The following is a 21,536-nucleotide window of genomic DNA, read 5'->3' as shown; positions in this document are numbered from 1 at the left end:
GGGCTCTCAACAACTTAAAACGAGAAAGAACAAAGAGAAGCATGGGTGATCAAGGAGATGAGGTTAGAAAACAGGAAAGACATATGGTGATACACCCCCCCTGACAACCAAGGGCACACGAGAAGGTCCATGGTAATCCCCGACACTTGAGGTTTGCTACTTGACATGTTAACACAGGTTCAGTCGCATCCATATCATGTTTCTGAGTCTTGGGAAGAACAAATGTTTACATCGAACAGAAGGTGCAATGCAAGGAGGCAGGATCTGTACGAAAACCTTAGCTGCATGTCAGTGTTCTGGCTTTATAAAGGATCTTAAAGAAGATTTTTAAAACTTTATTTATTGTTGTGTGTGTTTACATGCCACAGCACACGTGTGGGAAGAGGACAACTCATGAGAGTAGGTTCTCCCCCCACCACCACGTAGGTTTCGGGGACTGAACTCTGGTCATCAGTCTTTGCAGCAAATGCCTTTACCTGCTATATCACTGGCCCAAGATCTTACTTTTTAACCTATCAACTCAACTCCACACTATCAAGAGAAGAGTTACATTTGCCTTTTAAGTTCCCACAGACCAAACGACAAAATAGAATCTGCATTTAGAGATGGACCTGCTACCAATACCAATACAAGTTTATTGGAATTTGGAATGTAAACACATGTTTCAAACAAACAATCTAACCTTATAAAAATGTATGGCATTATTAAATAGTTAATGAAGAAACCCTAAGTGTAATGTGGTAGATACCCCAAACATGTTAGGTCCCCAGAGCTGAGGCATGGCTCTGCAGACAAGGAGAGGGGACTGGTTGGCAAACCACGTCAGTGACCAGTCCCCCAAATGAAATCAGCCCTATAAAAAACAAAAACAAAAAACCCCCAACAAAATCTAGCTCTTTGCTCACACAAAGGTCAGCACAGTGGATGGATAAAGCTTTGACACTTGCTCCAGGAGCCCCACTTCCTCCCCCAAGCCCTGGCCATCCCTCTCCAGTCAGCTGCAGGAGCCACAAGCCAGCGCCTCCATGCCAGAGACTTCTCTGCCATCACATTCATGTATGACCCATCAGAGCTGTAAATGCCCATCAGCCCGAGTGCAGACAGACCTGCTTGTCATGGGGTTAAAAAGAGGGACGATGGCGGGTATGCCTTCTGCACATGTGAGGGCTTTCCTGAATAAATCCTAATAGAACAATTCCCTCCCTCTTTGACCTGCCTGAAGTCAACTTTCCAGCTGCAGCTATGGTTGTGAACAAAAATAGTCTTTGTTTTCAAGTGGTATATTAAAGCAGGTGCCCACACAAAGATGTGCTGAGAAATGGTGAGGTTTTTCCTTATAAGGCAGGGATTTAAAAAAAAAAAAAAAACAAAAAAAACCAAACCTAAAAAAAGCAACAAGATTCAATAGTTAGGCAAATCAATAAAGGTGAGCCCCAAGTTATGCACACAGCATGGAACTATTCATGAGCCTGGGACCTGTTCATGGCATCTCAAGATTTACAGTGCCATCTTCTGACACTACAGAGGACATGGTGAGAGCAACTGCAGTTTGCTTCCAAATGAATATACTTAGAAGAAAACTGCAGGAATGAGGTACATTTCCTGGAGAGCTCATGTCATAAAAAAATACATAACACATGAATTTGTAAAAGAGCTTAAAAAAAATACTGTCACTGTTTTAATCTTTTTTTTTCCTTTTTCTTTTTTCTTTTTTTTTTTGTAAATGAGGCTGGTGTGTCAGAATAGACTGCTGACTTTTGCTAAAACTTGAGCCTGAATTCTCACAGAAGAAAACCAGACCACAATGGAATAGATAGGAAGTCAGATATTCAGAGCTTGTTGACCGAACGGGTTAATTCAACAGTGGTATCCTGTTAAACGCAGGTACACGTACAACAACTCCGAGCTTCTCATCTCCCATGCATTCCAAAGGGAGAGTCCCTTCCGATCCTGAACTATGCGCACTGCCACACTGCACAGCGCAGCTCCCTGCAGACTAGTACGGGGAGTTTCTTGCTTTTGACAGGCTTTAGGTCTTTACTCTTCTTTGCCTTTAGAAGGAATGATTAGAATTTCTTTTTATCACACTGTAGTTTCCTTCAAGTTTTTGTTTGGTTGGTTGGTTTTATTGGCAAGCATCAGTGCCGCATTACCGTCGATTCCCCAGGCTTCATCGTGCTGCCGTGAGACCACTGGAAAGCACGGTGTTCTCTGCACAAGGCTGGGACTGCTCCTTCACCACAGGGTCTGCAAGAGAAGAGCCCAGGTCGCCACATCAGCACCGGCTTTGAGGGTATAGTGGGAATGCCACAGCCAACCTGCCTTTCCTCTTCTCTATGCACCAAGACAGACACACATGTGGAACTCAGGTCCCATAAGAACAGGCACCAAGTCAGGATCAGGAAAGAACTTTCTTTTTGCCCTCAAGGCAGGGAATAGAACCCAGTGTCATACGTGCTAGAGAATCAATCTTCCACAAGTCATACCCTCAGCTCCTTCTGAAAATTGTATTTTATTGCTCAGACTAGCACTGAACTCCCGTTCTTCTTCAGCTTTGTCCTCTAGCTCAGCCAGGGTGGCCATCATGCCCTCTGGGAATTACTTGGAGATAGTTTTTCTACTTCCTTCGAATACAGACCCAGCTGCTGAAATCACAAAGAATAGTGTGAATTTTGAACAGTGGTATTCTTTGTGATTTCTTCTCTGAGTACTAACATCCTATCTAGCCCCTAAATTCTTTAAAGCATGTACAATAAGCATATTATAAAAAGGGTGAAGAAAAGAGCCAGTGACAGTCTATCAATTTTAAGCAGCAGTGAAATATGCAGTTTGTTTAGAAAGTAAACAAACAGCAAACTATCTGAACTATCCATCAGGTTGTTTTTGTTAGTATTTCTGAGGCAGGGTCTAACTATATACTCTAGATGGCATCAAATCTGTAATCCTTATGCATTTGCATCATGAGTTTACACCAGTATTGCTTTTTACTTTATTGGGTTTTGTTTGCTTGCTTGCTTGTTTTTTGAGACAGGTTTCTCTGTGCAGCCTAGGCTCTCATGGAACTCACTCTGTAGTCCAGGCTGGACTTGAACTCAGTGATCCACCTGCCTCTGCCTTCCCAGTCCTGGGATTAAAGGTGTACATCACCACACCTGGCTATTTTTGTTGTTTTTTAAGACAGTCTTACTATGTATCCCAGTCTGGCCTCAAACTCACAAAGATCTGACTGCCTCTCCCTCTGCGTGCTTGGTTTAAAGGTGTGTGCCACTACCTGGGGTGACACCGGTATCCTTAAAGTGGCCTAACTTGAAGGGTAAAAACAGCTTTCTGTGTTGGAAATTAGAAAGCAGACAATGGAATGTCAGCTGTCTAGGGCCCAGAAGGCTGAAAGAGAAGACCCTTTCAATTTTTAGTCACCTTAAACTTTTGCCCTAGGTTTAAGAGCATAGCAATCAGTCCTTCATATCCGTTAATATTATTAGGAATCAGTTAAACTCCAAAGGACAAAAGGATAGGAAAAGAGCACCGTAGTCAAACAACACACAGAAACTTTAAGGCTTTAAGGACAGAGTCCACCTTGATTTAGAGTGCAGTCAGTCAAGTCGCTACTCAGCTTCTTCCTTTCCCAGCCTCTTCCATGCCTAGACTAAGGCACCTCCTCTTTCAACAACACAGGTAAAGTGTATGTGAAACTTTCAATGGGAAGAACTCCCCAAACCACATGCAAGTGCAGCAGGAACACATACATGCTCTGGGAGATGTCAGAGGTTGAGAATCCAGCTGTCATACCTGCCGGCTTACCTCAGATTCCTCTTACTCACATATTGCTTCTTTTGGAAACACATTAAAATGATCTTACTTACCCCCCCCCCTTTTTTTTTGAGACAGGGTTTTTCTGTATAGCCTTGGCTGTCCTGAAACCTGCTCTGTAGACCAGGCTAGCCTCGAACTCAGAGAATTGCCTACCTCTCTCTGCCTGAAGTGCTAGGATTAAAGATATACACTACCACCGCCTGGCTGATATTACTACTTTGAACTAATTTTTTTTTTTTTAAAGATTTATTTATTTAGTATACAATGTTCTGCCTGCATGTATGTCTGCAGGCCAGAAGAGGGAGCCAGATCTCATTACAGATGGTTGTGAGCCACCATGTGGTTGCTGGGAATTGAACTCAGGACCTCTGGAAGAGCAGTCACTGCTCTTAACCTCTGAGCCATCTTTCCAGCCCCTGAACTAATTTTTTTTAAAGGGGAAAAAAAAATCTTTGATTAGGTTTTCACACTTGAAAAAACAAAACAAAACAAAACAAAAAACAACTTAGATACCTCCAGTATACAAGCCCATGGTGATGGGAATGGGTAGACACAGAGGTACTACTAACAGTGAATAAGCAAGCACCTTCGGGAACTAATATCATTACCTGTAAAGTGGCCTCAGAGATCCAGAATAATGAATAAAATTTGAAGTCTAATTCCTAGGTTGATCTAATCCAAATACCTAGTTTTCTGACTGACCTCAAAGATAAAGGGCGCCATTTTTTTGGCCTTTTAATAACTCACAGAAGTACGGGTGTTCCATGGCCTCTTTGGCAGTCAGTCTCTGCTGATGGTCGTACCGCAGGAGCTTGTCAAGAAGATCTAGGGCCTCGGGGCTGACAAGGTGTCTATTCTCACTATGGATAAAGTTTTCCCAGCGCTTTCGTGAATGTCTAAAGAAAAAAAAAAGTGAATCATTAGTATTGAGACTAAACAACAAGAGAACTCTTCTAATAGACCTAACATAAACAAACCTTTAGAATATTGCACTTCTTGAAGCAGCTGATCTCATTCTTATCGGTACCTACTTCAAATAGGCTGTATCCCCACACCCTGTTGCCCCCAGTTATAACCATGGCGTACTGACATAAAGTGCTCAATCATTAGATGAGCAGAATCTATTTAAAACATCTATACCTGAGTGAGAATTTGTTCAGTATTTCTGGATTATTCTTATGCCTATCTTTTCATCAATTGCAAGTGAGGCCTGGTGGTGACTAATGACGAATTGGTCAGTAGATATATTTAGAAGCTGGCTTTAGAAATAAGTGCTTTCATGAAATAATGTCTGAAGACCACCAGGCAAATATGTACTTGTAATATACTGCACTGAAGCTACAATCCTAGCACCCAGATTGAGGCCAGCCAGAGCTACACAGCAAGGTTTTGTCAAACAAACAAACAAAACAACCCACAAAAAAACAAAACAACAACAACAAAACTAACCAACCAACCAAACAAAAAACCTAAACCATGAAAACCAGAAGAGTACCTGAAAATTCAGCATGCCTTAATATTTATTATAAATAAAACTGACTTCAAAAATAAGCTATTCACTTCTTATTTGAAGAAGCATAGTTTTCTAAAGATTTTTCCATCAAAATAAGCATATGCAGGGTGGGGAGATGGCTCAGTGGTTAAGAGCACTGGCTGTTTTTCCAGTGAACTCAGGATCAGTTCCCAGCATCCACATGGTGGCACTTAACTATCTGTAACTCCAGGTCCAAAGGACCCCTTTTTTGGCTCTGCAGACACCAAACATACACACACGGTGCATATACATGCACATAGGCAAATCATGCTTACATATAAAATAAAAAGAAAATTTTTTTTAAAAAGGACATGCTTTGACCAAATAAACACTTTTTTCTATAACATTATGATTTTGTTTTCCATTTGTTTCCACAGGATCTCATGATTCCCAGGCCAGCTTCAAACTCAATGATCCTTCTGCCGCAGCCTCCCAAGTGTTGTGATTAGAAACATGCACATCCACACATGGCTTATTTTCCATTTTTCTGTTGATAAATAGGCCAAGGCAGGTAGATCTCTGTGAGTTCAAGACTCGTCCTGGTCTACATAGCAAGTGAGATCCCACCTCAATAAATAAATAAGTAAATAAATAAATATCAATACTGATGTTAGGAAAGGGAAAAAAATTGGATTTTGTCCAATCGTCCCACTTCTGAAATAGAGCAAAGTGCTTGCCCCTCCCTCCCTCCCTTTCCTTTCTTACTTACTGTCCCAAGATATCATTGAAGTGCGGATCTAGGTCTATGTGGTACTTCTTCAGATACCCATACAGTTCATCTGTCCCCAGAACCTTGGCAATTCGAACAAGCTGAAACACAAAACAAACTGACCAAACCACCAAGCACAGAGCTTCCCATGAGCTTGTGAGGACACTGTGCCTGGGAATCAGGAAATTCCACGCTGAGCACTCAAATCTCTAGGGACTGAACAGAGACCTGAGTCTAGGATAATCAAAGAGACTCAAGGACACAGTGCTCACATGAGTGCAAGTTTCTGAACTGCTTTTAAAGGGTTAACCTAATTTAGATGCTAACATCTTTGGGGACACTGACCAAATAACTAGAGTCCGATTTTGTTAGACAAAGAGGAGCCTTACCTTTTAGAGCCATCTTGAAAGTTCACCATAGACAGCACTGAATGTCTCTGCATGCTTGGAGCCCTCATGCCCATACACACACTCAATGCCTCCTTCCTGTCTCAGAAGCTATTTCCCTAGCGACGAAGAAGCAGGGCTGAGTCTGCTCACCTGGTCATAGTTGTCCTGCCCATGGAAGAACGGCTCCTTTCGGAATATCATGCTTGCTAACATACAGCCCAAGCTCCACATGTCCAAGCTGTAATCATACATCTGAAGGCAGCGAGGATGGTCAATCAGTCAAGGATGGTTAGAAACCCTGGTTCTCATCATATTCACCTGACTTCTGAAGATTAGCCCTGACTTTTAAGGCACTAGAGCCTTATACATATTAGACAAGCATCTACTATCAAGCTCCATCCTCAGCCTTTCTATAGTTATTTTAGAAATAAAAGTCATTCCTTTCCCTTAAAAAGAAAAGCCAGCCGGGCGGTGGTGGCGCACGCCTTTAATCCCAGCACTCGGGAGGCAGAGCCAGGCGGATCTCTGTGAGTTCGAGGCCAGCCTGGACTACCAAGTGAGTTCCAGGAAAGGCGCAAAGCTACACAGAGAAACCCTGTCTCAAAAAACAAAACAAAACAAAACAAAAAAAAAAAAAAAAAAAAAAAAAAAGAAAAGCCATCAAGAGACTCAGTTGGTAAAGGCTGTCAAGCCTACTAACCTAAGTTTGGTTCCAAGAACCAATACGGCAGAGAGAACAAGCTCCTGAAAGTTGTCTTCTGACCCCACATGGGCTGTGGCACAAGTATGCTCATATATATACACATAAAGAATTTTTTTTTAAATGTAGCTGAGAAAAACCTTTAGAATAGAAGAATAACTGGGTTTTGAATGCATCCAAATTGACTACAGAGCAACCAGGAAAACTCCTAAGAGAATATAAAAATAGCTCAGAGCAGCTTCACCAACAAGTTCACCTGATAGTCCACAAGGAGCTCTGGTCCCTTGAAGTACCTCGAGGCCACTCGAACATTGTACTCCTGAGCAGGATGATAGAACTCCGCCAGACCCCAATCAATCAGTCGGAGCTATGAGAACGACAAGACCAAACAGAATGCAAAAGGGCACTTTAAGATGCCCACGCCTATGACGAGGCCACACCACATTTCTACAACAGGTAGCTGGCCACACATAGTGTACCCATGAAAAACTACACTTTAGAAACTGCAGATGAAGTCATTTCTGGAGCAGAGTACTTGGAATGGTTTTTACTCTCCAGATCAAAAGCATTCAACCGTTTTCCGTTCCATGCTACTTACATGTGGAACACAGCCCCCCATCATTCATAGCTCTTAACATCAGCTCCAGGCACTACTGAAGGACTTATGGTGCGTACCCCACTCCAGAAGAGGAGCACTGCTCTAGTTGGTCATTAAGCTAACCCTGGCTATGACAACCAGAGGTGGAGAGACCCAAATGTACTTTTCTTAGGGCTAGTCAGACTGCTCTAATGGTGGTGAAGAAGCAAGGCAGAAACCACTGCTGTCGTTTCTTCCTGAGACCCTGTGAACACTAAACCAAGATAAAACCAGTGACCATAGTCAAGGTCACTGTGCACTTCCTGGAGCCTAGAGGAGTCACAGTAACGCAGTCTACTGAAGAGATCAGTGGTGGTCTGCAGACACCACAATGCTATTGGACAATGTTTAGGTTTTCCCTAAGCCTTCAGCAAAGATTTGGTGCTGCTTGGCTGGATTGGTACCTTTTTCTGTTGGTGATCTATCATGACATTGTGAGGTTTCACATCCCTGTGCATGATTCCCTTGCTGTGGCAGTAATCCAGAGCCTAGGAGGGAAGAAAGCACAGAGAAAAGTAAGCAAACCCTCTACCACCTCCAACGCAAACACATTTTTATTATCTGTGACACTTTAATTTGAATAGTCTCAAAAAGGGCAGCTAACTGCCTTTAAGGAGAGAGAAAAAAGATGCTCTCCGTGGACACCACAGCTGGCAGCTAGTAGGAAGGGGGCTGTTGATGATCATGCTGAATGAAGGTTGCTTTAAAAAGGGAATGAGAGGCCAGAGTGTGGGACCTCAGAATCCACATGGGCATGAAGAATGACATCTTAACGTATCTTTTAACAAGGCAGACTTAAGCTATGTGGGCCATGTGAGTTTTCCAGATTAAGAAGCATTTACATTTTCGTTAAATATAAAACCTGAGCCAGCATTCAAGAACTATCATTACTACTCTCAGAGAGAGAATTACTTCCTGAAATATAATCAACATAAAAGGATTTAAGTGTTGAAAGCCAAAGGTCTTTAGTAAACTGAGAGCTGTGTAACCACTGCCACCATGTTTTGGAACTTTCTAGTATCTCCACAGTTCCCTAGAGCTCATTCTTAGTTAATGCCCACACCAAGCTACTCCCAGCCACTGGTGAATCTGCTGTCTGTTCTGGAGACTTCTTTCTGCTGGACATTCCTAACAGCACAGTACTTTGTCCACTTTTCTCACTGAGCTTATTTATTTTTGAGACCGAATCAATTACGAACTTACTAGTTTGCTGACTTGGGTTGTTTCTACTTTTAGCTGTTGACAATACTGCTGCACTGAACAGTCCTATGTAGGTTTTGGGGAGGTATGCATCTATTTATCTTGGGTACATTTTTTAGGGGCAGAAGTGCCTTGTACGGTAACTTTACAATTTCTAGGGAACTGCCTGCTTTCTCAAATCCAACACATGATGGTTCCAGTCTCTCTACATTCTCGCCAACATTTGTCACTATTTTTTTTTTTTTTTGTTTTTTTGTTTTTTTGAGACAGGGTTTCTCTGTGTGGCCCTGGCTGTCCTGTAACTCACTGTGTAGATCAGGCTGGCCTCAACTTACAGAGATTCGCCTGCCTCTGCCTCCTGAGTACTGGAATTAAAGGCATGTACTACCACTGCCTAGCTGTCATTGTTACTTTTTTCTTTTAGTTTCTCAAGACAGGGTTCTCTGTGTGACTGCTATGGCTGTCCTGGATCTCATTCTGTAGACCAGGCTGGCCTCAAACTCACAGGGATCCGCCTGCCTCTGCCTCCCAAATGCAGGGATCAAAGGCGTGCGCTACCACCGCCCAGTCACTGTTCCTTTTTTAATTCCAGCTATTCAGGTAGGTTAAAGTAGTAGCTCAATGTGTTTCTGATTTGTATTTTCTTATTAGTGATGAAAAAATTATGTGTCATGTGTTTATTGATCACTATACATTTATATTGCCTTTGAAGAAATGTTGATTTAAATTTTTATCTTTAAGTTTGGATTAATAAGCCTTTTTCCTTTTTATTGTTTACACAGCCCAGTCAGGCTGCCCTTTACTCTCTCTGTACCCAGACTGGCCTCAAAGTCAATATCCTAACTCAGACTCCTAAGTGTTGGGATTATAGGCATGCTCACCACATCCAGCTTTTCTTTTTTTTTTCTACTACACCTCCGACCCATACACTCACAGCTCTTAAGTCTTCTTTCCCATACACACCATGTGCCACCTTTGTGAACCCCACAGTTAAACCCTTTGGCTTATAAAGCACTAGAAAGCTTCAATAAGCCAGAAAACCCTTCACACGGGGGCTATCCTGTATTCAAGAATGTTCAGCACAACACCTGGCGACTCCTTAGCCTAAGTATCCGTTGTGCCACTCAGGCTGTGACTAGACACCCAGTACCCTCCTGGCTGGGGAACAGTGGCAGACTAAGGACACATGCCAGGAATCTTTATGCTGGAGGTATATTTAAGGAGGGGAGGGCAGACGGTAGTGGCGGCGCACGCCTTTAAATCCCAGGACTCGGGACGCAGAGCCAGGCAGATCTCTGAGTTCAAGGTCAGCCTGGTCTACAGAGGGAGATCCAGGACAGCCAGGGGTACAGAGAAACCCTGCCTTGAAAAACCAAAAGAGAGAAAGAGAGAGAGAGAGAGAGAGACAGAGAGAGACAGAGACAGACAGAGACAGACAGAGAGAGAGGGAGGGAGGAAGACTATCAGCATATCAACATACACAAAATGCTCCCTGGTCTGCAGCAACAATAACATACAAGGTTTGATGCTTTTAATTTGAATTTGGAGAGTGGGCAATACAAAACCTGGGGATAGAGGTGAGATATAATCTCCAAAGAAGGGAATACTAGAGGGAAGGGGCCTAAGAGCACTTTCTGGACATCCAGAATTTCTTCTACCAGCCTTGTCCATCATTCTCTGCAGCAAAGGTAGCAATCTGTAGCTGTGGTGTGTCGCAGAGTAGCTGCTAGCTACAAAAGGCCACTAAGCACTTGGCATGCGACTAGTATCACATGGGTAGAAAACAGAATTCTTAAGTTTTGCTTAAACGTCTACCATAGATCTAAGGACACTTGGCTGAAGGCTTACACATAGAAAGTCTAGTATCATGGAAACTCAAAATTTACTTTACAACAGCTGTAGCAAGATTCCATTGTGTGGTTGTGCCTTCTTTCAACTAGCATTTTGTTTAAGCAGTATTTCACAGTTCCCACCCAAATCCCATCTCAGCAGTTTTCTTATGAAACTAGGGTCCATGAGGGCACATCCCCGAATCTGAATCAGATCACATAAAGCCCTGGGGGTGGGGGAGGTCACTGAGCAGTCACACACAGCCTTCAGCCTCAATTTCCTTTACATTTGCTGTGAGGTTAAATATTTCCTACTTCCTACTTCTATCTCTTCTCTAAAAGAGAAAATGTTGATTTCTGCCATTTTACCTAGTCTGTGTCAAAGATCTAATCCAGACAATACCTGGGAAGTGAGAAATACACAAAGGCCAAGGCTGAGGGAAAAAAGCAGTAGTGATTAATTCTTGGCAGTGTTCACTGGCCAGACACCCTGTGGGGCTCCTAACAAACTTTAAATTCCCTGAAGAGATACTTCAGTTATAAAATCTGCTACAGCTTCTGATCGTTCATTAGCAGGAAGAAAGAATACTGCTACCACGAGACAGTAGCATGGCCCTCAGCACTGAGGACAGATGTGCTAGGTTCTGTCTTTATCCAGCTGGTACTTGCTAAAATCTACAAACCTGAACACTGACTTCAGTGAGCACTGTGAGAAATGGGCAGTGGCTCTCAAGGGTATATGTATGTGGCTTTCAGGGATGAGCCTCTAGGAAACACAGCTTGCTGTTCAGAGCACTGCAGACCTCTTCCTACTGGACTTCTAGTCTGGAGAAGACACAGTAAAGGCGGACCACATCAAACTCTAGTCTACCCTTACCAACCAAAAGGAAGCTCAACAGACATGGTGTGAATCCCAAGCCTACCACTCTGACTCCAGCAACAGGCTGATCATTCAAGTACAAGTCTAAGGAGAAGCATTCATTTCATGGAGCCAGTTCTTCAAACTTCACTCCCTAAGTCCAGCCTTGCTTCAACCTGGTATTTTGTTCAAGCAATGTTTCACAGTTCCCACACAAACCCCATCTCAGCAATTTCCTTAACTGAGATCTACAACAACTAACGCCCCCTCCCCAAATTTTTACAATACTCTGTATTTAGTTATTTATTTCTTTTTCTTGGAGATAGAGGTCTCACTTTGTAGCTCTGGCTGGCCTGGAACCAGGCTTGTCTTGAACTCAAGAGATCCTCCTGCCTCAATCTCCCCAATGCTGGGATTTAAAGTCATATGCCGCCATGCCTAGTCAATTCTTTATTTATAAAGCACTTCTGGGGGTAGTTCATGGTTCTTACTAGGTTCTTAGTGATTCATTACTCTAAAAGGTACATGTAGCATTTTCAGAATGCTTTATTCATGTGTTTTCTTAGACAAATGAAAACATTCCTCCATCAACTGATAATGCTTCAAAAAAATTTTTTTTTAATTACTTGATATTTATAAGCCATTTAGAAGGTCCACCCATCACTTCTCTCTGGATTAAGTGCTAGTCAGTGCCTGGGAATAAGGGGTATATATTCTCATATAAGAAAGAGATAGTAAGATAGTTTGAAAAAGAAATGGCTGCCAATTCCGCAGACATGCCTCTACATGATTTTCCCATTGGGAAATAATAACCATTTTATACCCTCTGAGGTCAAGGGCTGGCCACAAGGTTGACTTTTGCCAACAGGGTACTGGCAAACCAGCACAGGCCAAGTGGGATTGTTTACACGTTGAGGCCTCCATTCTTACTGCTATTTGAAAGACAGGACCTCCACTAGTTGAGCAACTCCAGCCTACATCACAGATACATGAATGAGGCTAACACAGACCATTCTGTCTCAGTCAGGCAGACGTGAATCTAAAAAAAAGTTACCAGACTAACTCCTGAGATTATGAGCAATAAAAAGCCATTTTAAAGTCTTTAAGTCTGAGGTGACTTTCTATACAGAAAACACCAGGATTAATTAACTGGCAAGGAAAAAGCTCAACTGCCAAAAAGAGCCCAGGGGTTGTGAGCTTTGTATAATGGCCCTGTACCCTTCTGGCCAGTCTTCTAAGTTCTACTGAAAATCTGTGAGGTCTCACAACAGAATTCTTATCACAAGTTAAGTCTCACTAGATTCTCTGGGTATCAGGAAATATTCTGCTTGAATTCTGTCTTTTCAAAAACTTCTTAAAGGAATGAGCCTGAAAAAAAAAAAATGCTACTTACTTTAAGTAGTTCATACATATAAAACCGGATATCAAAGTCAGTCAGGATCTGGTAGAGTTGCTGAAACAGATTTCAGAAAATAGGAAGTTAATTTAGTCTGACTGTATTTGCTATTCTAAACATGGGCATTCCTCCGCAAACTTAACTACAATGGACACCCACGCCTTCATGGCCTGACCTAGAATGGCAAAGACGAGGAGTGCGCCATTCCACCTCGAGTAGAGAGGGAAACACTTCAGCCAACTTGATCCTTACTACTTACTATCCCACAATTCTAACAGCCACTGCCACACTGCTGTGAAGTCTACACTGTCTAGCTGTCCACATCTAGCTGAGCCCACCCAGCACATAGCACACCTGAAGACCTTCCCGCTGATGTGGACTAGTGTCGGGGATGAAGTGGTTTGTAAAGGGACAGAAGGAAAATGAGGGACATTTGGAGACACCAAGACTTTTCAAAAACGTATGTCCTCTGTTCCCCACCAAACAATTCCAAGCTGAAAAAGATTTCAGAGGCAACAACTGACTTTTTTTTTTTTAAGGAATAGTAGAATAAGGCATTAAAAATGAAAAGGCAGGAGTGTCAAACACAATCACAAGACAAGCTAACATACTCATGGAAACTTTCATTACTGACAATCCAGAGATCCACCTCACGGGAGTTTGAAATCAATTTCAATTTCTTGGAGCAGAGTAGCAGGACTATTAAAGCACCATAAGTGTAGTCAGACACTATGCATTGCCTCTGATAGTCGGTCAAGTCCAAGTAAATCTTTCCCTGTCAATCTCGGCAGCATTTTCTATAATTAAAGTTAATTGGAACGACTTTAAACTTCTCTATCAGAAAGAAGAATCACACATCACAGGGATGCTCCAAGGAGCACACAATGGTTACACTGAGATTCTATAGAGAGTAAACTAAAACCACTTATCTGCAAATATGACAAAGAAACTAACAAAAAGCACAGGTTTAGAGGAAGAGGCCACACCTCCCCTCCCCCTTTAGGGACGAGTAACTTGCCTTTCCAGCTTAGTAGGAATACAAAGCTCTATCTAGCAGCCCCAGACAGCTGCTGGCTCAGGTCCACAAGCTGCTGGGTTGCTAGGGGCTGAGCTGTACTCAAGCACCCTTACCCACTATTTCTGCCAAGTAGTTTCAGCTTCCTAAGGACCAAACTCCAGGTTTCTCTCTCCCCAGCCCTGTGCTTCAAGGCAGGTTTCTTAGCTAGTACTTGGTCACAACTGGCAACCAAAATGTATAGGTCTAACTTTAGATACCAACTTGGGTGTGAGAGAGATCAATCACAGAGACTGTGCTAACACTGAACCATGATGTCAATAAATAGCCCAGAAAAAAGAAAAGATCAAATTCGTAAAACCTCAGAATGCTAGGATTTTTTATTTCTAGAAAATCAATATAGGCTATTTTATTTGAACCTTTATCTATAAAAGGCTTTTCCTCTTGTATCATGTACTAGCTATATCAATCATCGTGTAAAGGGCCTAAGGTATAAAAATAAATGTCCCTGGACTGTCAACAAAGTATTTCTGACTATTCCCACCAGTACTAATTTTACTGAATATGAAAGACATTACCTACACAACAGTGCTTGGACCTCTTCCATCACAAAGCCCTGAATGGCTGGCCATCACCCAGCCTGACCTCCTTTTTTCACAAGTTCTTTGTGGGATAAGATTAAACTACATCTGGACCAAGTAACCTCCTGGGCTTATGATTAAGGCCTCTCCAGGGGCCAACCTGGTTTCTTCTAATTGTTGTTGCTCCACTCTCCACTGCAGGCTTCAGGAATCACTTTCTTTGAAGACATCAACATGCATGTTCTCAACCATCCTAATGCTGAAGCCCTTTTATACACAGTCATTCATGTTGTGGTGACCCCCAAATATAAAATTATTCCGTTGCTACTTCATAGCTGTAATTTTGCTACTGTTATGAATGGCATGTAAATATCTGATATGGGACCCCAAAGGGGTCCCAATCCATAGGTGAGAACCACTGCTCTAAGGTGTTAATAGCACAGTGAGACTCTCAGTTGCCCTAGAATTAGCACCAGGTACTAGCAGTGATCTGGAGTTCTGAAGGTAAATCCTCACTATTGTAAAGGTGAACTTGCTACCTGCCTAGAGTCCCATACCAATGTTGCCTGAGTACCTTGGCTATGTACATATGAGGGAAACAGCTACCCTCAACTGTGGTGATTCAGGATCTCTGAACTCTCTCCCCACCTTCCCAAGAGTCATAAATCCATTGCACAGCTGTACCCTACATCCATTTCTCCACCAAGCTCTCAAGCCAAACCCTCATATAGTAGGACAGCAGGTCTAGCTCCTCCACTTGCTTTTATAATGCTCACCAGTTAGTGGAACAAAACAGAAACTATCTTCTAAGAATTAGAGTCCATGTTAAATTTCCTAAGAACCACACTTTCCCTCTAGCTATGTAGAGAATATTATTAACCAAGCAACTGCAGAATACTGGCAGGAAGTAAGCTCTGCTCACATTTGCATAAGAGACTTATCAAAAACAAACCAAGCTATGTTTCCTGGAAGATTACGGGCTCACAAGTAAAGGTACTTGCTATCATGCCCAACAACCTGAGTTAGATTCCCCTAGGACCCACATGGTACAAAAAAGAACTGCCTCCCACAAGTCTGATTTATACACACACACACACACAAATAAAGATTATGAAGGTAGTAAGGAAGAAACCACTTACCTATTCCAGTTCACCTGCAAGGCTTCATACACACTGGTGTTTCCCTAGAAACCAGTTCTACTACAAGAGTAATCTAAGGAGCCTGGTTGAACATGTCTTTGGCTTTTAAAATAAACCCTGAAACACGTGAAGAGGAGAATGGCAGACAATGCAACTTAATAACCAGGCTTGCGTCTCCTGTGCAAAGTACAGACACCCAAGGAACGGCCACACTCTTAATGCACGCATGCAGAACTTCAAAGATGCTAGGGGCAGGGCAATGCATCACAGCCAGTCAGATCCCACACAAAGTCCTTGCCCAATGGCTACAATTCAAGAGGACTTCATTTTCTATGGACCCAGTACACAAAAACACAGGTATGAGAGGTATGAGAACACAGAGCAAGCATACACAGCTCAGTCTACAAGAAATCTCAGGGCTCAAATGGAGGAAGACCAAAAAAGGAGGAAATATAAAGTGAAAAACAAGTGTTATTTCATGCTGTAGCCACCCATTTAGATACTGCTAACGTGTAACCTTAAGACAGAAAACAAAACCAAACCCCCCAAAATCCAGTGTTTTTGGAAATTTAAGGAACTAGAACACATTTTCAATCTAGCAAATAAATGTTACAACCTGATAATGTCACAGTTCTTACAAGGAAATGATAAAATGTTAATGACTTCTAGCTGTAGTCCACTGGTTCCCCTGATGAGGAACCATCTGGTCTATAAGCCCCACAGGACCAGCCAGCACAGGGTGCTGCTCCTCAAAAATATCAAGGTGGGTGAACCACCACCTTCTCAGGAATGAAGCTCAGTTTAGTCTTACCAATCTTCAATGTTCAAATGATGTCTTTTACTTAAAACTTACGTTCATTTTCATTTATAATCTTTTTTTTTTTAAATTGTAACATTCTAAATGTATAGATAACTGACATGTCTCAACAGATACCTTTTCCTTTAGACTTGTTCTGAGACATGGTCGTTCTACACAGCTCAGGCTGACCTAGAACTCACTATGTAGCCCAAGTTGGCCTTGAACTTAGGATCTCCTATCTGGTCTCCTAAGCACTGGGAGTACAGGTGTGTGCCAGCACATCCAGCTCTCACTTGAGACACTTTCCAGTTGAGGGGTGTGCTGTTAAGTGGTCACACTAACTCTCGGAGATGACTTTCCCATTTCTTTTTAAAGTTCTGTCTTTTTAAGGGCCACTGTGTTTCTTCTACTGTTTAACCCTGACAGACAGAAAACAACCGGGGGCTTTAAAGGGGAACTGACCAGGCGAGCACCTCTACCACGAGTGAAACATAGGGAACAGGAGAAAGGAGCCATCACCGTTTAAAACAACCCACTTCAAATCACAAAGCTGACGTCAACAGGCTCCAAACAGCCAGCACTATCAGGCTGGGTATCTGCGGTGCTTGGGACCAAAAGTTGTCTGTTTGTCAAGACAGGGTTTCTCTGTGTAGCCCTGGCTGTCCTGGAACTTGCCCTGTAGACCAGGCTGGCCTCAGAGATCCCCCTGCCTCTGTTGGGATAAAGGTGGTTGCCACCACCACACTTTGTTTCCAATGTTGGACATGGTATTTTTCAGCTTTTAGAACATTTGCATATAAATAATGAAGTATCTTGGTGACAAGACCCAACATAAAATTCATTTATGGTTTTGTTTTGGGGGTATTTTTATTTTTTGAAATAGGGTTTCATGTAGTCCAGGTTGACTTCAAACTCCTAATCCTTCAACTTCTGCCTTCCAAGTGCTAGCATTAGATGTTCCAGCCACATCTGGACAAAATTCAAAATCCATTTGTGTTTCACATACACAGAACGATGGCAAATCCAAACCTTTTTTTTTTTTTTTAAAGAGACAGGGTCTTACTATGTAGCCCTGGCTGGCCTCAAACTCAGAGAGCTACCTGTCTCTACCTCCCAAGTGTTGAGATTAAAGGCATTTTATGCAGTTCATTCAACATTTTAAATAGTTCTGGTCATGAAACAAAACTTTCATGATGTGCTTCCCATTTTCTACTTTGTGGGGTGATAATGATACTGTGCAGCACTTCGCATTTGAGATTTGTAGACTAGGGATGCACAACCTGGATGTATCCTATTTTCTGGACACAAGTACAATCAAATTAGGAGTCAATGATAAGAGAATTTTTGAAAAGCCCAGTTGATCTTAAACCATATACTCATAAACATATAGCTCTAAAAGTCATGGGGGGCACTAGTTACTGAGAAAGTTCTGAAAAAGGTCATGGTGTAAATGGATTACAGTGTAAATAACTAAACTTCTTGGATACTGTGGCTAACACAGGAAAATGCTAAGGTTCCATTAACAGCCCATTCAAGAACCAAGCATGATAATGTCCAGCTAACTCCAAGATGACTCAGCAAAAAGACAAGCTAGCAATGGGAGGAAGGACAGATGTAACAGCAAGGGTGTCAAAACACCGAATGGCCACTCACAGTGCTGAGAGGTAGCTGATGTGCAAAGTCTGGGAGAAAAACTCCTAATCCAGTTTAAAGTGCGCATTTCCTCTTTCTTTCTCTCTCTCTCTCTCTTTTTTTTTTTTTGTTTGTTTTTTTTGAGACAGGGTTTCTCTGTGTAGTTTTGGGGCCTGTCCTGGATCTCACTCTGTAGACCAGGCTGGCCTGGAAGTCACAGAGATCTGCCTGGCTCTGCCTCCTAAGTGCTGGGATTAAAGGCGTGTGCCAGCACCGCCTGGCTTAAAATGTGCATTTCTAATTAAAAAACTATCATCTAACATTGATAAATAAGAAGTTAGGAGGAGAGCTGCCTAGATTTACACACTGTATATACACTTTCAGAGACTATGATGACGAAAAGCTGCCCAAACTTATTTTACACACGTAATATCACCTAGATACCAAAATGAGATGTCTGCATAATGAAAGGAAATTTACTGATCAAAATTGATTATCAACTGGTCCAAAACAACAATCACTAAGCCATGTGAGCACACAGCACTGCTGCTTTTATTTTGTTGTGTAGTACTGGTGATGGAACCTAAGGCCCTGTGCCATAGGGACATCAGTGCTAGGTGAACACACAGACCAAGCCACAACCTAAGCCGAGCTCATCATGGCTACCACACCACCCTGACATTCAACCAGGACAGACAGCTCTCTGGATATACCTTAAAGCCAGTTATTAATGCACTTCACACTAAAAGGGAAAAAGATGAAAAGGAAAAACCAAACTTTCCCATTCAGGCAGACACAGTACAAAGTAAAAAAAATCCTTACGGACATAAAGACCAAGAGACCGCTCATTTGTGACCTGTCATCCTATCCAGAAAAGAAACTAATTATCTAAGCACCATTATTTATCCTTCCAAAAACACACTCTACCTGATATTTAGTGTTCTTTTAGGATGACCAAAATAGCATGGTTCAGTATTGAAAGGGGATTCCCACCCTCTGCTTCGCCTGAAGGCCCTCTAAAGTAACGCAGTTCCAGGCCTGGGAAGGAGAACTCCAGAACTGAGAGAGACCGCAGCAGGGAGCCAGAAAACGTGTCCATGGACTTAACAGCCTCAAAAAGCTGGAAACTCAGCCAACGGTGAGGAGCCCATAAGCACAGAGCTTCACACTAAGAAGCACAGAAAGGCCCAGACATGGACAGCGTCAGCTATGTCTGAAAGAGAGGCAAGTTGGAGACAGCCAGCTGTGAGCTGGTGCACCAGCACCTCTGAGATCTGCGTGAGATTGCATAGCCCTCTACTGGAGACCCCAACAGCCCAGAGTGTCCTCAAGACTGCCCTTCAGAGCATTACTCTAAAACAAGAGCAGCAACTAAGAGAGCCAAACAACAAAATTGTGAAGAAAAATAGGTGAAAGGCATGGGGAGAAAATGCAATCATCTCTATGAGAAAACAGATATTATATAAAGCATAAGAGAACAGGGCATATTTTTAAAAATTCAGAGACTGAAATGGACTTCTAAACTACAATGAAGTCTAACATCTGAATTATACTCTAGACAGTGAGAAGAAGAGAGGGGCAGATATCAAAGAACACTGACACTATGGAAAGCCATGAGCTTTCAGATGGAAAAGGCCCAGCAAGAAGACAGAATAAAGGATGAAAGGAGCCCACAGGAAGGCACATGTCTGAACATTCAGAAGACTGAGAACGAAGAGAAATTCCTAAACATTCCCAGAAAAAGAAAAGAAAAATCTGTAAGATCAAAGAGGAGGGGCTCCGTGCTGACAATGGAACAAACACTTCAAAACTGAGGAAATCATGAATTTCAATGTACAATTATACCCCAATGAAGACGTAAGTGAGGATAAAAGATATTCTCAAATACCCAAGTCTCAAAACCACCGATCTCCACAATTCCTTTAAAAAAGCATCCATTAGAGCACCTATGTCTTCAGAATACTTCCTTTAAGGGTTCAGAGAAACAGGTTTCCCAGGATGTTAGAATTCCTGTCAACTCCCCACAGAACCCTGATACAGCACCCGGCAGACACCACTTTTGAGAAACACAAAATGCTGAAGCCACACTGACTTCACCTGTAAGGGAGTTGTAACAAAAAAGTATTTGTTACATACAGGAAAGGGTGCATTGGGTATAAAACTCACTACTCATTTTAAGTAAATGCATCTTCTTTCCTTAGTTTTCATTAGATACCCTTAGAGAGATTACCCAAGAAAATGACATGTGCAAGTAAGGTTGTTTCATTTCACCTGCAGCATGGATGCTGGACACCTGCATCTTCAACTGACAAGATGGTTTTATCTCTAGCTTCTAACTCAGCAAACTCCCAAGTGTCTGATTCCTTGCCAGAGGGTTGTATTCACCCTCAAGTCCTCACATACCCCTGGAAAATCAACATCACTGTTTTGTTTTTTATATATATTGTTTTCAAACTGTGTTCTAAAAAAAGGTTTTCTTTTCGTACAACTTAACACCAGAAACCTCATTAGTAGGTTCATGCTTTTAGTTTCAATAAAACAAATTCATGAACCAAGTTAATGCTGCACATGGCTGCTTACTTCCATAATTCCAGCACTCAGGAGACTGAGGCAGAAAGGCTATGATGAATTCCAGGCAAACCTGGGATAGAGTGTCTCAAAAATCAGACATTATTTAAAACATTCTTTTAAAGGAATGCTTCAGCTGGGAACACTGGCAGACACTTGTAATCTTGGTACTCAGGAGCCTGAGGTAGGAGGATAAAGTCTGAGGCCAACCTGAGTTAAACTCGACACTATCTTAAAAACTTCAGGTCAGGCGGTGGTGGTGCACGCCTTTAATACCAGCACTTGGGAGGCAGAGCCAGGTGGATTTCTGTGAGTGCGAGGCCAGTCTGGTCTACAGAGTGTGATCCAGGAAAGGCGCAACGCTACACAGAGAAACCCTGTCTCGAAAAACTAAAAAAACAAAAACAAAAACAAAAACAAAAAAACTTCAGTATATAGCTGGGTGGTGGTGGCACACACGTTTAATCCCAGCACTTGGGAGGCAGAGGCAGGCAGCGGATCTCTGAGTTCAAGCCCAGCCTGGTCTACGGAATGAGCTCCAGGACAGCCAGGGATACAAGAGAAACCCAGTCTCCAAAAACCAAACCAAACAAACAAGAAAAAACTTCAGTATAAAATAGTATGTCCTGATCAAAATAAGACAATGTAAGTACCCTAGGACAGGGTTCTTTGACAACAGCGACTCGAAGTAGGTGTTTGGTATCAACTGCTTTGGACAGAGTGTATGAACACATGT

The 21,536-nt window shown here is 42.4% G+C and overlaps 1 protein-coding gene across 3 annotated transcripts in view; it reads right to left on the bottom strand.

The window, feature by feature from the left end:
• The window catches only part of Csnk2a2 (casein kinase 2 alpha 2), a 41,382-nt gene that overhangs the window by 3,575 nt on the left and 16,271 nt on the right, over positions 1 to 21,536 (bottom strand). For all 3 annotated transcript variants that reach the window (XM_052727115.1, XM_052727116.1, XM_052727117.1), the window contains 7 exons: positions 13,064 to 13,123; positions 8,187 to 8,270; positions 7,402 to 7,512; positions 6,596 to 6,697; positions 6,057 to 6,157; positions 4,561 to 4,709; positions 2,154 to 2,247 (listed from right to left, as the gene is read on the bottom strand). In XM_052727115.1, coding sequence (XP_052583075.1) covers positions 2,171 to 2,247; positions 4,561 to 4,709; positions 6,057 to 6,157; positions 6,596 to 6,697; positions 7,402 to 7,512; positions 8,187 to 8,270; positions 13,064 to 13,123 — 684 coding nt within the window. In that variant the 3' untranslated portion in view covers positions 2,154 to 2,170. The remainder of the gene's footprint in view (positions 1 to 2,153; positions 2,248 to 4,560; positions 4,710 to 6,056; positions 6,158 to 6,595; positions 6,698 to 7,401; positions 7,513 to 8,186; positions 8,271 to 13,063; positions 13,124 to 21,536) is intronic.

This window comes from Peromyscus californicus, unplaced genomic scaffold (assembly GCF_007827085.1).
Source record: "Peromyscus californicus insignis strain IS unplaced genomic scaffold, ASM782708v3 Scaffold_8__1_contigs__length_139910024, whole genome shotgun sequence".
Lineage (NCBI taxonomy): Eukaryota > Metazoa > Chordata > Mammalia > Rodentia > Cricetidae > Peromyscus > Peromyscus californicus.
Note: the sequence above shows the minus strand (reverse complement) of the source record. Positions and strands in the feature narration are given on the sequence as shown.